This window comes from Carcharodon carcharias, chromosome 19, assembly GCF_017639515.1.
Source record: "Carcharodon carcharias isolate sCarCar2 chromosome 19, sCarCar2.pri, whole genome shotgun sequence".
NCBI classification, from domain to species: domain Eukaryota; kingdom Metazoa; phylum Chordata; class Chondrichthyes; order Lamniformes; family Lamnidae; genus Carcharodon; species Carcharodon carcharias.
Window position 1 is genome coordinate 11,630,100 of NC_054485.1, and position 15,842 is coordinate 11,645,941.

General features: G+C 45.4%; 1 protein-coding gene across 7 annotated transcripts in view; it reads left to right on the top strand.

Moving 5' to 3' along the window:
- The first annotated feature begins 4,127 nt into the window (after positions 1–4,127).
- ptprub (protein tyrosine phosphatase receptor type Ub) overlaps positions 4,128–15,842 on the top strand; it is an 818,938-nt gene continuing 807,223 nt past the window's right edge. For 6 of the 7 annotated variants that reach the window (XM_041212611.1, XM_041212608.1, XM_041212609.1 and 3 more), the window contains exon 1: positions 4,140–4,326. Coding sequence is in view for 6 of the 7 variants with exons in the window: in XM_041212608.1 (XP_041068542.1) it covers positions 4,257–4,326 (70 nt within the window). In the remaining variant the exon portion in view is untranslated. Of the gene's footprint in view, positions 4,327–15,842 lie in introns of all 7 variants that reach the window. The other variant, XM_041212606.1, reaches the window with a different exon arrangement.

The following is a 15,842-nucleotide window of genomic DNA, read 5'->3' on the forward strand; positions in this document are numbered from 1 at the left end:
ATTATTCTTGCAGAGAATCGGCACGGGCTAAAATTGCCTCCTGTGCTTTAACCATTCTATGATTCTGTAACTTTTGATTACTCTCATCCAGCTGTCCAGTTTTTTCTAAAGTGGCATAGCACCGGCACAGTAGGAGCCAACAACTTCAATTAAGCAAGTTTTAAAAAATTCCCCATCAATAGACACACATGATGCACTTCTGTTAGTATGTTGAAGGGCATATTTTTCCCAAAAATAGATACGAAAGGTAACATTAATTTGAGCAGGTCTTCTCGTCTTTATTCAAATTCCTGGGCAATTGTCTGTAATGTAAACATCCCATGATTGTAGTTAATAGCTCTCCACAACTAATCAACAGAAGAACTGTCTGAAATCACCTTGGAATGGAGTAAATTGAGAAGCAGTAGTCCTTAATTTTGGACTATTCTGTACAATGTGTTCTAATACAATTAGCAACTGTTGTAGGAGTTGAAACTATAATGAAGCCTGGCAACATCTAATGACCTGCAAGCTGGAGGGAAATAATTTTGCTGTTTGTGAGATACACAATTAGTAGATAAATTAGATTCAATCCTGTTGCCTGTGTAAATAGCGTGGCATGCATTCCCAAGCAATCATTCAACTCACACATACAGGTACTGTATCATCCATTATTAATCAGTGTCTAACTTATTAGTAGTTGGAAGAAACTTTTATTTAAACAAATGTAAATCTGTAAAAAAAGTAATTAACATGCAATATGACTGCAATTTTTGATATATTATCTATTCAGTAGATTATTCTCATGAAATTACACAAGTATGCCAAAAAACGTATTTGCATAATTTAAAAAATCACGGCATGGTTAACCATAAACACAAACACAATAAACTGTTTCATCCGTTTGTGACTCCCAGTAATCATTGAACAGAGCTCTAATTGTTATGCTATGAAACCCGTTTTGAGAAATGCAAATATATCCTCAGTTATAGATCTAAAAAAATAAATCTACGAAAGATATGGGGACGAAGGCGACTTTCCGTGGCGAGAAGCAACTGATGGCAAAGAGGACAGATATTCAGGATTCGACAGAAATGCTTATAAGATACAAAACAAAAACAAAAATATCTGGAAAAACTCACCAGGTCTAGCAGCACCTGTGGAAGGGAGCGCAGTTAACGTTTCGAGTCTGCATGACTCTTCAACAGAACTAAGGAAAAATAGAAAAGGGGTGAAAAATAAGCTGGTTTAAGTGGGGTGGGAGGGGGGTGTTGGGACAAGAGAGCTGGATAGAGGGCCAGTGATAGGTGGAGATAACCAAAAGATGTCACAGACAAAAGGACAAAGAGGTGTTGAAGGTGGTGATATTATCTAAAGGAATGTGCTAATTAAGGGTAGAAAGCAGGACAAGCAAGGTACAGATAGCCCTAGTGGGGGTGGGGTGAGGTGAAGGTATCGAAAAAGGCTAAAAGGTAGAGATAAAACAATGGATGGAAATACATTTAAAAATAATGGAAATAGGTGGGAAAAGAAAAATCTATATAAATTATTGGAAAAAACAAAAAGGAGGGGGAAAAATCAGAAAGGGGGTGGGGATGGAGGAGAGAGCTCATGATCTAAAATTATTGAACTCAACATTCAGTCCGGAAGACTGTAAAGTGCCGAGTTGGAAGATGATGTGCTGTTCCTCCAGTTTGCGTTGAGCTTCACTGGAACAATGCAGCAAACCAAGGACGGACATGTGGGCATGAGAGCAGGGTGGAGTGTTGAAATGGCAAGCCACAGGGAGGTCTGGGAAATGCTTGCGGACAGAATGAAGGTGTTCTGCAAAGCGGTCACCCAGTCTGCGTTTGGTCTTTCCAATGTAGAGGAAACCGCACTGGGAGCAATGAATGCAGTAGACTAAGTTGAGGGAAGTACAAGTGAAATGCTGCTTCACTTGAAATGAGTGTTTGGGCCCTTGGACGGTGAGGAGAGGGGAAGTAAAGGGACAGGTGTTGCATCTTCTGCGGTTGCATGGGAAGGTGCCATGGGAGGGGGTTGGGGTGTAGGGGGTGATGGAGGGGTGGACCAGGGTATCACGGAGGGAACAATCCCTACAGAATGCTGCCGGGGGGTGAAGGGAAGATGTGTTTGGTGGTGGCATCATGCTGGAGTTGGCGGAAATGGCGGAGGATGATCCTTTGAATGTGGAGGCTGGTGGGGTGATAAGTGAGGACAAGGGGGACCCTATCATTTTTCTGGGAGGGAAAAGAAGGTGTGTTCCAGTCCTACTCCGGCCCCCTCCCACAACTCTTTCTCTGGTACATCGATGATTACTTTGGTGCTGCTTCATGCTCTCGTCTGGACCTAGAAAATTTTATCAATTTTGCTTCCAATTTCCACCCCGCCATCATTTTCACATGGTCTACCACTGACATTTCCCTTCCCTTCCTTGACCTCTCTGTCTCAATTTCTGGTGATAGACTGTCCACCAATATCCATTACAAACCTATCGACTCCCACAGCTACCTCGACTACAGCTCCTCACACCCCGCTTCCTGTAAGGACTCCATCCCATTCTCTCAGTTCCTTCGCCTCCGTCGCATCTGTTCTGATGATGCCACTTTCAAAAACAGTTCCTCTGACATGTCCTCCTTCTTCCTTAACCGAGGTTTTCCACCCACGGTGGTTGACAGGGCCCTCAACCGTGTCTGGCCCATCTCCCACGCATCCGCCCTCACACCTTCCTCTCCCTCCCAGAACAATGATAGGGTTCCCCCTTGTCCTCATTTTTCACCCCACCAGCCTCCGCATTCAAAGGATCATCCTCCGCCATTTCCGCCAATTCCAGCATGATGCCACCACCAAACACATCTTCCTTTCACCCCCCTGGCGGCATTCCGTAGGGATTGTTCCCTCCGTGACACCCTGGTCCACTCCTCCATCACCCCCTACTCCTCAACCCCCTCCCATGGCACCTTCCCATGCAACCACAGAAGATGCAACACCTGCCCCTTCACTTGCCCTCTGCTCACCGTCCAAGGGCCCAAACACTCATTTCAAGTGAAGTGTACTTCACTCAACTTAGTTTACAGCTTTCTTTGCTCCCAATGTGGTTTCTTCTACAACAAAAACAGAATTACCTGGAAAAACTCAGCAGGTCTGGCAGCATCGGCGGAGAAGAAAAGAGTTGACGTTTCAAGTCCTCATGACCCTTCGACAGAACTTGAGTTCGAGTCCAGGTTTCTTCTACATTGGAGAGACCAATTGCAGACTGGGTGACCGCTTTGCAGAACACCTTCGTTCTGTCCGCAAGCATTACCCAGACCTCCCTGTCGCTTGCCATTTCAACACACCACCCTGCTCTCATGCCCATATGCCTGTCCTTGGTTTGCTGCGTTGTTCCAGTGAAGCTCAACGCAAACTGGAGGAACAGCTCCTCATCTTCCGACTAGGGACTTTACAGCCTTCCGGACTGAATATTGAGTTCAACAATTTTGGATCATGAGCTCTCTCCTCCATCCCCACTCCCTTTCTGATATTTCCCCCTCCTTTTTGTTTTTCCTATAATTGATATAGATTTTTCTTTTCTCACCTATTTCCATTATTTTTAAACATATTTAAATCCATTGTTTTATCTCTACCTTTTAGCCTTTTTCGATACCTTCACCCCACCCCCACTAGGGCTATCTGTACCTTGTTTGTCCTGCTTTCTACCCTTAATTAGCACATTCCTTTAGATAATATCACCACCTTCAACACTTCTTTGTCCTTTTGTTTGTGATATCTTTTGGTTATCTCCACCCATCACTGGCCCTCTATCCAGCTCTTCTTGTCCCAACCCCATCCCTTAAACCAGCTTATATTTCACCCCTTTTCTATTTTTCCTTAGTTCTGTTAAAGTCATGCGGATTCGAAACGTTAACTGTGCTCCCTTCCGCAGATGCTGCCAGACCTGCTGAGTTTTTCCAGGTATTTTTGTTTTTGTTTTCGATTTCCAGCATCCGCAGTTTTTTGCTTTTATCTTATAAGATACAGTCAGGTTAGTGAATACGCAGAGGAGAATTTCCTAGCCTGTGCTCCTGGCAGCTCCCAGCAGAAGGCAGGTTTCTGCGGTTTTAATGTAGACTTTTGGCAGGGTTTATTTTATTGACGTCAGGCCCGCTCGCCGTGTCTTTCTCTTCCGCATATATTTAAATCACAGTTGCACTTCTCGTCCGATCGGGACTCGATCGGAACTAATGTAACCTTTGTCCTGTATGATCGCTATCACCGCGAGAGGATAGGGCGACAACATGAACCGATTCTGGGTGATTTCTCTCATAGTCGCTCACTTCAGCAGAATAAGAAGCGACCCTTATTTAGGTAAGAGAGGAAACTCCAACTGCAATAGCAGAAAAAAGAGAAAATCCGATGCGCAAACTTGTTTACGTTGCGGGGAAGTTTGGCTGTGTGCTTTGGAATGTGATCTATGACTTTCTCCACTTCGGTTGGGGAGCCACACTGCGAACTGAAACAGTCTGTGTGCGGCTTGTTGCCGTGAGACTGTCCCCGCGGACCCGTTTTGTTACAAGAAAAAGCCTGGTCGATTTTGGCTGTGTTTTTGAGTTCGACGCGCGGTTGCTGTTGACATTGACACACCTCATTCGCATGCTATGAACCTGAGTTTTCAAAAGCCACACACACAAAATAAAAGAAAATGACCTGTTCATTGGGGAGAGCAGGCAAAAAAGTGAAAGCTTTCAAAGCAAACTCCCACTAATCCTCCTGCATTTACCGCGCGGCAGGTTTATCTACAATTAAAAAAAATCCCGACTCAACAGATTCGTTGTGGGTTTTTAAATACCAGCGGAAAACATTTAAACTTAAATGTGAATTGACACTTAAAGCCTTTAATGTCCCCTCCCTTTATGGTTGATGCGCCACATCTTATTTTTCGGCCAATCAAAAATAAGTTCACTTTAGTTTTTTTTTAGTGGGAATATTTCTGTGCAGTGTCGACACTGGGATGATTACATGTTTCTAGTTTGGAAGGTTAACTTTGTGTAGAGTGTGATTAGGTCTGGTGAGTTCAGGATTGGTGCTTGCTTCAAAGTTGGCAGTCAGACAGGGTTCGCATCAGTTTAAATTTAGGATTACAGTTCCTTTACAGGTTACAGTTACTCATCCTCCCACGTTCAAGTTCATTCATCGGTAACGCCGGGCACCCAACTCTGAGTCAAGAGGCAAAATCATCTTTGTTTTGAGTAACCGCGGGTGCATTGATATTTACTTTTGAAAGGAGCCAACTTTCTCACACCTGGAAAAACTCAGCAGGTCTGGCAGCATCGGCGGAGAAGAAAAGAGTTGACGTTGTAATCATCCCTGTGTTGACACTGCACAGAAATATTCCCACTAAAAAAAACTAAAGTGAAATTATTTTTGATTGGCCGAAAAATAAGATGTGGCGCATCAACCATAAAGGGAGGGGACATTAAAGGCTTTAAGTGTCAATTCACATTTAAGTTTAAATGTTTTCCGCTGGTATTTAAAAACTCTTTTCTTCTCCGCCGATGCTGCCAGACCTGCTGAGTTTTTCCAGGTAATTCTGTTTTTGTTTTGGATTTCCAGCATCCGCAGTTTTTTTGTTTTTTTCTCACACCTGTAACTGAATAACATGGACTCCTCGGAGCGTGTGCGAAAAGCAACAGGGCAGGGTTGAATCATGTGGGTTGAGCGACTGGACAGAAATTCTGAAGTTGTGTTGGGTTTCCTTTGCGACCCTGGGAGATTATTTTTGGCGGAAATTTTCCTGGGAGATAATTGGGGATGGGGTTGAGAGGAAGACAGTGGCATGCGCAAGACGTGCGAGATAAACGGAAATGCATTGTAAATCAGCCAGCGTATGAAAAGAGACAATGGTTAATTTTGTCGGTTAAAATACTTCGCTTGAGCTTATATGAGAACATTTGGTACATTATGACAGCAAGAAGGTTTGGGCATGGTTCCGGTTGCTGGATCCATTTACAGCGTTCTCTCATATCTATGCTTGTGAATCTATTTCTGGAATAGTCAGTCGCATAGTAAGATCTAAAAATGTTTATTGGAAACTATTTGTAGCATTGCATTATAGTGTTTAACAGACAAGTGGGGTGAAGCATGAACTACTATAGCTTTTCAGCAGGCTCTCGCCACCGTTGGTAGAATATTTTTGTTTATGGTAATAGCTGATGGCTTTTTAAGCCTCTCCTCAATCTGCTCTGCAATGTTACAGGGGCACGGAGTGCTGTAGACTTCAAACACGACTAGTGTTATTTGTTAAAAACAAAAACAGAATTACCTGGAAAAACTCAGCTGGTCTGGCAGCATTGGCGGAGAAGAAGAGTTGATGTTTCGAGTCCTCATGACCCTTCGACAGAACTTGAGTGAGTCCAAGGGGTGAAATATAAGCTGGTTTAAGGTGTGTGTGTGTGTGTGTGTGTGTGGGGGGGGGGGGGGGGGGGGGGGCGGGGGGCGGGGTTTGGGTGGGGGGAGAGAGAGAGCAGTGGAGGGGGTTGGTGTGGTTGTAGGGACAAACAAGCAGTAATAGAAGCAGATCATCAAAAGATGTCACAAACAACAGAACAAAAGAACACATAGGTGTTAAAGTTGGTGAAATTATCTAAACGAATTGTGCTAATTAAGAATGGATGGTAGGGCACTCAAGGTATAGCTCTAGTGGGGGTGGGGGAGCATAAAAGATTTAAAAATAATGGAAATAGGTGGGAAAAGAAAAATCTATATAAATTATTGGAAAAAAACAAAAGGAAGGGGGAAACAGAAAGGGGGTGGGGATGGAGGAGGGAGGTCAAGACCTAAAGTTGTTGAATTCAATCTTCAGTCCGGAAGGCTGTAAAGTGCCTAGTCGGAAGATGAGGTGTTGTTCCTCCAGTTTGCGTTGGACTTCACTGGCAACGCACACACCTTAAACCAGCTTATATTGCACCCCTTTCTTGGACTCACTCAATTTCTATCGAAGAGTCATGAGGACTCGAAATGTCAACTCTTTTCCTCTCCGCCGATGCTGCCAGACCAGCTGAGTTTTTCCAGGTAATTCTGTTTTTGTTTTGGATTTCCAGCATCCGCCGTTTTTTTGTTTTTATCTTAGTGTTATTTGTTATCCGTTACATGTGCCATTGATCTTTCCTGTGGCCAATAAAAGGTTTGGGATTCAGATAAGATATTGTATTGATTATAAACAGTCAAGGTCAATTTTGCTCAGTCTGCACTAGTTAAACATTCCAATTATAAAAAAAATCTTATTAAAGAAGAAATGTCAAATTAGAGAGATTAACCTGCCCAATCTTCTCTATAGCGTGGCTCAAACAAATTTTGTTAATTAAGGGTGGAATAGGCACATCAGCAAATTGTTCAGGGTGTAGAAGTAGAAACCGAATTTAAGGGATTAGAGGAATGGGTGAGAGTAAATTTGTTTAAGACCAAATGTCAACATTGGCTCTTTATCATTGTGACTGTCCTAATTAACCTGATTATTAAAAAAAACTATACTGAATATGTTATATCATATTCTTCAAATAGAGTCATAGAGGTCTACAGCACAGAAAAAGGCCCTTCAGCCCATCGAGTCTGCGCTGGTCAAACAAGTACCTAACTATTCTAATCCCATTTTCCAGCGCTAGGTCCATAGCCTTGTATGCCATGGCATCGCAAGTGCACATCCAAATACTCCTTAAATGTTATGAGGGTTTCTCTCTCTACCACGCTTTCAGGCAGTGAGTTCCAGATTCCCACTACCCTCTGAGTGAAAAGATTCTTCCTCACATCCCCTCTAAACCTCCTGACCCTAATCTTAAACCTATGCCCCCTGGTTATTGATCCTTCCACCAAGGGGAAAAGTTCCTTCCTGTCTACCCTATCTATGCCCCTCATAATCTTATACACCACAATCATGTCCCCCCTCAATCTCCTCTGCTCCAGGGAAAATAACCCCAGTCTATCCAATCTCTCCTCATAACTAAAACACTCCAGCTCAGGCAACATCCTAGTAAATCTCCTCTGCACTCTCTCTAGTGCAATCACATCCTTCCTATAATGCGGATTCCAGAACTGCATGCAATAATCTAGCTGTGGCCTAACCCGCGTTTTATACAGTTCCAGCATAACCTCCCTGCTCTTATAGTCTATGCCTCAGCTAATAAAGGCAAGTATCCCATACGCCTTCTTAACCACCTTATCTACTTGTCCCACTACCTTAAGGGACTGGTGGACAGGCACACCAAAGTCTCTCTGATCCTCGGTACTTTCCAGGGCCTACCATTCATCGTGTATTCCCATGCCTTATTTGTCCGGCCCAAGTGCACTTATCCGGATTAAATTCCATTTGCCACTGATTTATTCTACAAATGCAATGTTCTGTCTCCCTGATAGTAAAGATAACCCTACGGGCTCTATTGTCAGCTTTGATTTTTTATGCAAAGTTAATTAACTTCAGCATTGGCATAATTGGCTTAGGGATTCCTGGATAAGGAAGGATGGAGGTGTGGCAATTAGAATTGCTCTTGTTGCTCTTCTGCTGGAAGTGCTTTGCAGGATATTAGATTGCTTCCCGACCCGCGATAGAATAGCCTATGCACTGTCCATGTCACTTGGGCTAGGTACAAGGGGAACACAGTCTCCAGGGAACTGCTATTTAAGCTAAAGGAGTCTGCAGTCATCAAAGAGTTAAAAGAGGCATTTTGGGGGATTTTTTTGTTGCTTTGTACAGACTAAGCAGCATCTGCTTCAACAGGTTCTTAAGCAGTATTGAGCATATATCACACATCACTTCTATTTCAGTCTGTAACTGTTTTAGCCTCAAATATTCTGCCTAAATTAGTCAAGATTAAACATGCTATGGAATGCCAGTTGCTGTAAGCTAAAGCTTTGTTTTCCAATTTTCTGTATGCGCTCTTGAAGGCTTGACTTCAGCTGGGGCACAGTTCCATGGACACTGATACAAGTGGCTGTTATATGTGTGCCTGGGTGGACAGTGAGTGTAGGCAGGTTGGCTTACCAATTTCAAAAAAAGTTTCAACTTTTATATTCTCTTTTCCAATTTAGTTTAAAGCCTCGATCCAGCAATCTTATCACTGTTTAGCAAAACCGACCTGGATCAATGAATGATTGTCAGTTGGCAACTCGCTGCAAAACAGCACATTTTTAAATTGGAAGTCATTTAGACAGGATGATTAGAAAAAGACCATGGGCAGGATTTTTGCCTTTGGAGGGGGTGCTTGGTGGGGACAGACGAGGGTGGTCGGGAAGCCTACTTCTGCCCGTGATCAGCTCTACACTGCGATTTCATGCTGGCAGGTCAATTAAGGCCCTCCCTGCGTGGATCGCGAGCGGCCGTGCTGAGCGCTGCCTGTGCAGGCAGGGAGAGGAGGGTGAGCGGGTGGAGTGCGAACTTTGTGCATGCGTGAGAAAGGGTGCTTCATCCTCCCTGAGGCAGGCACGGAGCTCCCTTAGGGAGATTGAAGCGCTGTGTAAAATTAGGAAGGGAATAAAAATTTAATAAAACACTTTAAAATTGCATTTTAAAAACAGCAGAAGCTATTCCCAACAAATACAATCCACCTACAAGGGAGTTGATTTGATTACAAAAAATGTTTTCCTTAGGCGGTATAATAATAAAAAGCTGAGTGTTTGGCTTTATCCTGATACAAGAAAGCAGTTATGTATGATAATGTAGCATTGCATCATGTATTGTAAAGCACCATAAGCTAAAGAAAATCCGAGTTGAGACACTTGCCTTTCTGTAATTCAAACACAGCCTATTGGAAATGGGGAGGTGGTGGTGCAGTGGTAATGTCACTGGACTAGTAATCCAAAGGCCCAGGCTAATGCTCTGGAGACATGGGTTCAAATCCCATCACAACAGCTGGTGGAATTTAAATTCAATTAATAACTCTGGAATATGCAATATGAAACTCTAATCTCAGTCTCAGTGATAGTGACCACGAAACATCATCGATTGTTGTTTAAAAACCCATCTGGTTCATTAATTTCCCCTTAGGGAAGGAAATCTGTCATCCTCACATGGTCTGACCTACATGTGACCATAACAATGCTGTTTACTCTCAACTGCCCTCAGAAATGGCCCAGCAAGCTAGTCAGCTCCAAGGAAATTTGGGAAGGGCCACAAATGCTGGTCTTCCCAGCAATGCCCACAACTCATGTAAAAATTAAGAAAAAAAAATGGCCAAGCAAGCCAGTTGTATCAAACTGCTACAAAGCTTAAAAGGAATGAAACTGGCATCGACCTAGGCACTGAAAACAACAATGGCAAATCTAACTCTGTCAACTCTGCAAAGTCCTCCTTGCAAACATCTGGGGACTTGTGCCAAAATTGGGAGAGCTGTCCCAGAGACTAGTCAAGCAACAGCCTGACATAGTTATACTCACGGAATCATACCTCACAGATAATGTCCCAAACATCACCATCACCATCCCTGGGTATGTCCTATCCCATTGGTAGGACTAGACCCATCAGAGGTGACGGTACAGTGGCATACAGTCAGAAGGGTGTTGTCCTCAACATTGACTCTAGACCCCAAGAAGTCTCAAGGCATCAGATCAAGCATGGGCAAGGAAATATCCTGCTGATTACAACCTACTGCCTGCCACCAATTGCCACCCTCCACCACTCTTCAGCTGATGAAGCAGTGCTCCTCCATGTTGAACACCAATTGGAAGAAGCACTGAGTTGGCAATGGCACGGAATGTACTCTGGGTGGCAGCCTTCAATATCCATCACCAAGAGTGGCTCAGTAGCACCACTACTGACCCAGCTGGTTGAGTCCTGAAGGACATATCTATTAGACTGGGTCTGCGACAGGTGGTGAGGGAACCAACAAAAGGGAAAAACCTACTTGACCTCATCCTCACCAAACTACCTGTCGCAGGTGCATCTGTCCATGACAATGTTGGCAGGAGTGACTGCTGCACAGTCCTTGTGGAGACAAAATCCCATCTTCACATTGAGGATCTCACCATCGTGTTGTGTGGCACTACCACCTTGCTAAATAGGCCGGATTTTGAACAGATATAACAACTCAAAACTGAGATACTGTGGGCCATTTGCAGCAGAAGAATTGTACTCAACCACAATCTGTAACTTCATATCCCCCACTTTACCATTACCATCAAGCCAGGGGATCAGCCCTGGTTCAATGAAGAGTGTAGGAGGGGATGCCTGGAGCAGCTCCAGGCATAGCTAAAAATGAGATCCTTCGTCTTATCCGACGCCTCAACAAGAAACTTTTTCTCTTTCTCTCAAGTGCTAAGGAACGCAAGCTCCAACAACTCATCGACACCCAACACCCTCCACCCCTGCCTGTCCCTCCGTCCCCACCCATCTTCCAATCCCAGCCCCGGCCGTGTATTCACTATACCCCCTGACCTTCCCCTCTCCGACGCTGAACGTTCAGTGCTCAGCAAAGGACTTAGTTTCATACCCTTATGCCCTCATCTCAATGAATTTTGGGCTCGGCACGATGCTGAACTCTTCTTCCACCGTCTTCGTCTCTGTGCCCACTTCTTTGGGCAGGAGTCCTCTTCCCGTTCAACGGATCCTTCTAGCCACCTCCAATATTCTCCATCCACCTGGACCCCTCCCTCTGGATTCTTACCTTCTCTTGATCTTTTCATTGAGAAATGTCAGCGCGACATTAGTCATCTCAATTTCTCTGCTCCTCTCACCCATTCTAATCTGTCTCTCTCTGAACTTACTGCACTCCATTCTCTCAGGTCCATCCCCAACATTGTCATCAAACCCGCTGACAAGGGTGGTGATGTTGTTGTCTGGCGCACTGACCTCTATCTCGCGGAGGCTGAGCGTCAACTCGCAGACACTTCCTCCTACCTCTCCCTGGACCATGACCCCACCACTGAACATCAGGCCATTGTTTCCAGGACTGTCACTGACCTCATCTCCTCTGGAGATCTTCCTCCCACAGCTTCCAACCTGATAGTCGCCCAACTTTGGACGGCCCGCTTCTACCCTCCTACCCAAAATCCACAAACAGAACTGTCCCGGTAGACCGATCGTGTCAGCTTGCTCCTGCCCCTCGGAACTCATTTCTTGTTATCTTGACTCCCTTCTCTCTCCCCTTGTCCAGTCCCTTCCCACCTACATCCGTGATTCCTCTGACACCTTACGTCACATCAACAATTTCCAGTTCCCTGGCCCCAACCGCTTCCTCTTCACCATGGACGTCCAATCCCTCTACACCTCCATCCCCCACCAGGATGGTCTGAGGGCCCTTAGCTTCTTCCTCGAACAGAGGCCCGAACAATCCCCATCTACCACTACTCTCCTCCGTCTGGCTGAACTTGTTCTCACACTGAACAATTTCTCCTTCAACTCCTCTCACTTCCTCCAAATAAAAGGTGTGGCTATGGGTACCCGCATGGGCCCCAGCTATGCCTGTCTCTTTATGGGATATGTGGAACATTCCTTATTCCAGTCCTACTCCGGCCCCCCTCCACAACTCTTTCTCTGGTACATCGATGATTACTTCGGTGCTGCTTCATGCTTTCGTCGGGACTTGGAAAAATTTATTAATTTTGCTTCCAATTTCCACCCCTCCATCATTTTCACATGGCCCATCTCTGACACTTCCCTTCCCTTCCTTGACCTCTCTGTCTCAATCTCTGGTGATAGACTGTCCACCAATATCCATTACAAGCCTACCGACTCCCACAGCTACCTCGACTACAGCCCCTCACACCCCGCTTCCTGTAAGGACTCCATCCCATTCTCTCAGTTCCTTCGCCTTCGTCGCATCTGTTCTGATGATGCTACCTTCAAAAACAGTTCCTCTGACATGTCCTCCTTCTTCCTTAACCGAAGTTTTCCACCAACGGTCGTTGACAGATCCCTCAACCGTGTCCGGCCCATCTCCCGCGCATCCGCCCTCACGCCTTCTCCTCCCTCCCAGAAACATGATAGGATCTCTCTCATCCTCACTTATCACCCCACCAGCCTCCGCATTCAAAGGATCATCCTCCACCATTTCCGCCAACTCCAGCATGATGCCACCACCAAACACATCTTCCCCTCACCCCCCGGCGGCATTCCATAGGGATCATTCCCTCCGGGACATCCTGATCCACTCCTCCATCACCCCCTACTCCTCAACCCCCTCCTATGGCACCTCCCCATGCCCACGCAAAAGATGCAACACCTGCCCCTTCACTTCCTCTCTCCTCACCGTCCAAGGACCCAAACACGCCTTTCAAGTGAAGCAGCATTTCATTTGCATTTCCCCCAACTTAGCCTACTGCATTCGTTGCTCCCAATGTGGTCTCCTCTACATTGGAGAGACCAAACATAAACTGGGCAACCGCTTTGCAGAACACCTGCGGTCTGTCCGCAAGAATGACCCAAACCTCCCTGTCGCTTGCCATTTTAACACTCCACCCTGCTCCCTTGCCCACATGTCTGTCCTTGGCTTGCTGCATTGTTCCAGTGAAGCCCAACGCAAACTGGAGGAACAACACCTCATCTTCCGACTAGGCACTTTACAGCCTTCCGGACTGAATATTGAATTCAACAACTTTAAGTCGTGAGCTCCCTCCCCCATCCCCACCCCCTTTCTGTTTCCCCCTTCCTTTTTTTTCCAATAAATTATATAGATTTTCCTTTTCCCACCTATTTCCATTATTTTTAAATCTTCTATGCCCTGCTAGCCTTTCCAACCCACCCCCATTAGAGCTGTACCTTGAGTGCCCTACCATCCATTCTTAATTAGCACATTCTTTTAGATAATATCACCACCTTCAACGCATCTGTGTTATTTTGTTCTTTTGTTTGTGACATTTTTGATTACCTGCTCCTATCACTGCTTGCTTGTCCCTACAACCATACCACCCACCACCCCGCCCCCCCCCCACCCCCCACTTCTCTCCCCCCACCCAACCCTCCCCCACCTTAAACCAGCTTATATTTCACCCTTCTCCTTAGATTCACTCAGTTCTGTTGAAGGGTCATGAGGACTCGAAACGTCAACTCTTTTCTTCTGCCAGACCTGCTGAGTTTTTCCAGGTAATTCTGTTTTTGTTTTGGATTTCCAGCATCTGCAGTTTTTTGTTTTTACCTAAAAATGAGATGTCAACCTGGTGAAGCAACAACACAGGACCACTTGCATGCCAAGCAGCAGAAGGAGTAGTCAGAACTAAGTGATCCCACAACCGACAGATCAGATCTAAGCTCTGCAGTCCTGCCACATCCAGTCATGAATGGTGGTAGACAACTAAAGAATTAATTGGAGGCATAGGCACCACAAATATCCCCATGCTCAATGATGGGGGAGCCCAGCACAGCAGTGCAAAAGAGAAGGCTGATGCATTTGCAACCATCTTCAGGCAGAAGTGCCAAATGGATGATCCATCTCGGTCTCCTCCTGAGATCTACTGCATCACAGATGCCAGTTTTCAGCCAATTCAATTCACTCCATGTGATATCAAGAAACAGTTGAAGGTACTGGATACTGCAAAGGCTATGGGACCTGACAACATTCTGGCAATAGTACTGAAGACTTATGCTTCAAAACTAGCCTTAGCCAAGCTGTTCCAGTACAGCTACCATACTGGCATCTATCAGACAATGTGGAAAATTGCCCAGAATGTCCTGTCCAGAAAAAGCAGGACAAATCCAGCCCAGCCAATTATCGCCCCATCAGCCTATTCTCGATCATCAGCAAAGTGATGGAAGCTGTCATTGACAGTGCTATCAAGCGGCACTTACTCAGCAATAACCTACTCAGTGATACTCAGTTTGGGCTCCTCCAGGGATACTCAGCTCCTGACCTTATTACAGCCTTGATCCAAACGATGACAAAAGAGCTGAACTCAAGGGGTGAGGTGAGAGTGACTGCTCTTGTCATCAAGGCAACATTTGACCGGTGTGGCATCAAGAAGCCCCAGCAAAACTGAAGTCAATGGGAATCGGGGAACACTCTGCACTAGTTGGAGTCATACCTAGCACAAAGGAAGATGGTTGTGGTTGTTGGAGGTCAATCATCTCAGTCCCAGGACATCACTGCAGGAGTTCCTCAGGGTGGTATCCAAGGCCCAACCAGCTTCTGCTGCTTCATCCATAACCTTTCCTCCAACATAAGGTGAGAAGTGGGGTGTTCACTGATGATTGCACATAATGTTCAGCACCATTCACAACTCCTCATGAATTGAAGCAGTCCCTGTCCATATGCTGCAAGACCTGGCAACATTAAGACTTGGGCTGTTAAGTGGCAAGTAACATTTGCGCCACACAATGCTAGGCAATAACCATCTTCAGCAAGAGAGAATCTAATCATCTCCACTTGGCATTCAATAATATTACCATAATTGAATCCCCCACTATCAATTTCCTGGCAGTTACCAGAAACTGAACTGGACCAGCCATGTAAATACTTTGGTTATAGGAGCAGGTCAGAGCTGGGAATTCTGCGGAGAGTAACTCACCTCCTGACTCTCAAAGCCTGTTCATCATCTACAGGGCACAAGTCAGGAGTGTGATGGAATCTTCACTTCCCTAGATGAGTGCAGCCCCAACAACATTCAAGAAGCTCGACACCATGCAGTCTGCTTGGTTGGCACCCCATCCACCACCTTAAACATTGACTCCCTCCACCACTAACACACAGTGGCAGCAGTGTGTACCATCTACAAGATGCACTACAGCAACTTGCCAAGACTCTTTCGACAGCACCTCCAACCAGTGATCCTTACCACCTAGAAGGACAAAGGCAGCAGATGCATGGGAATACCACCACCTACAAGTTCCCCTCCAAGCACTCACCATCCTGACTTGGAAGGATATCACCTTTCCTTCACTGTCGGTGGGTCAAAATCCTGGAACT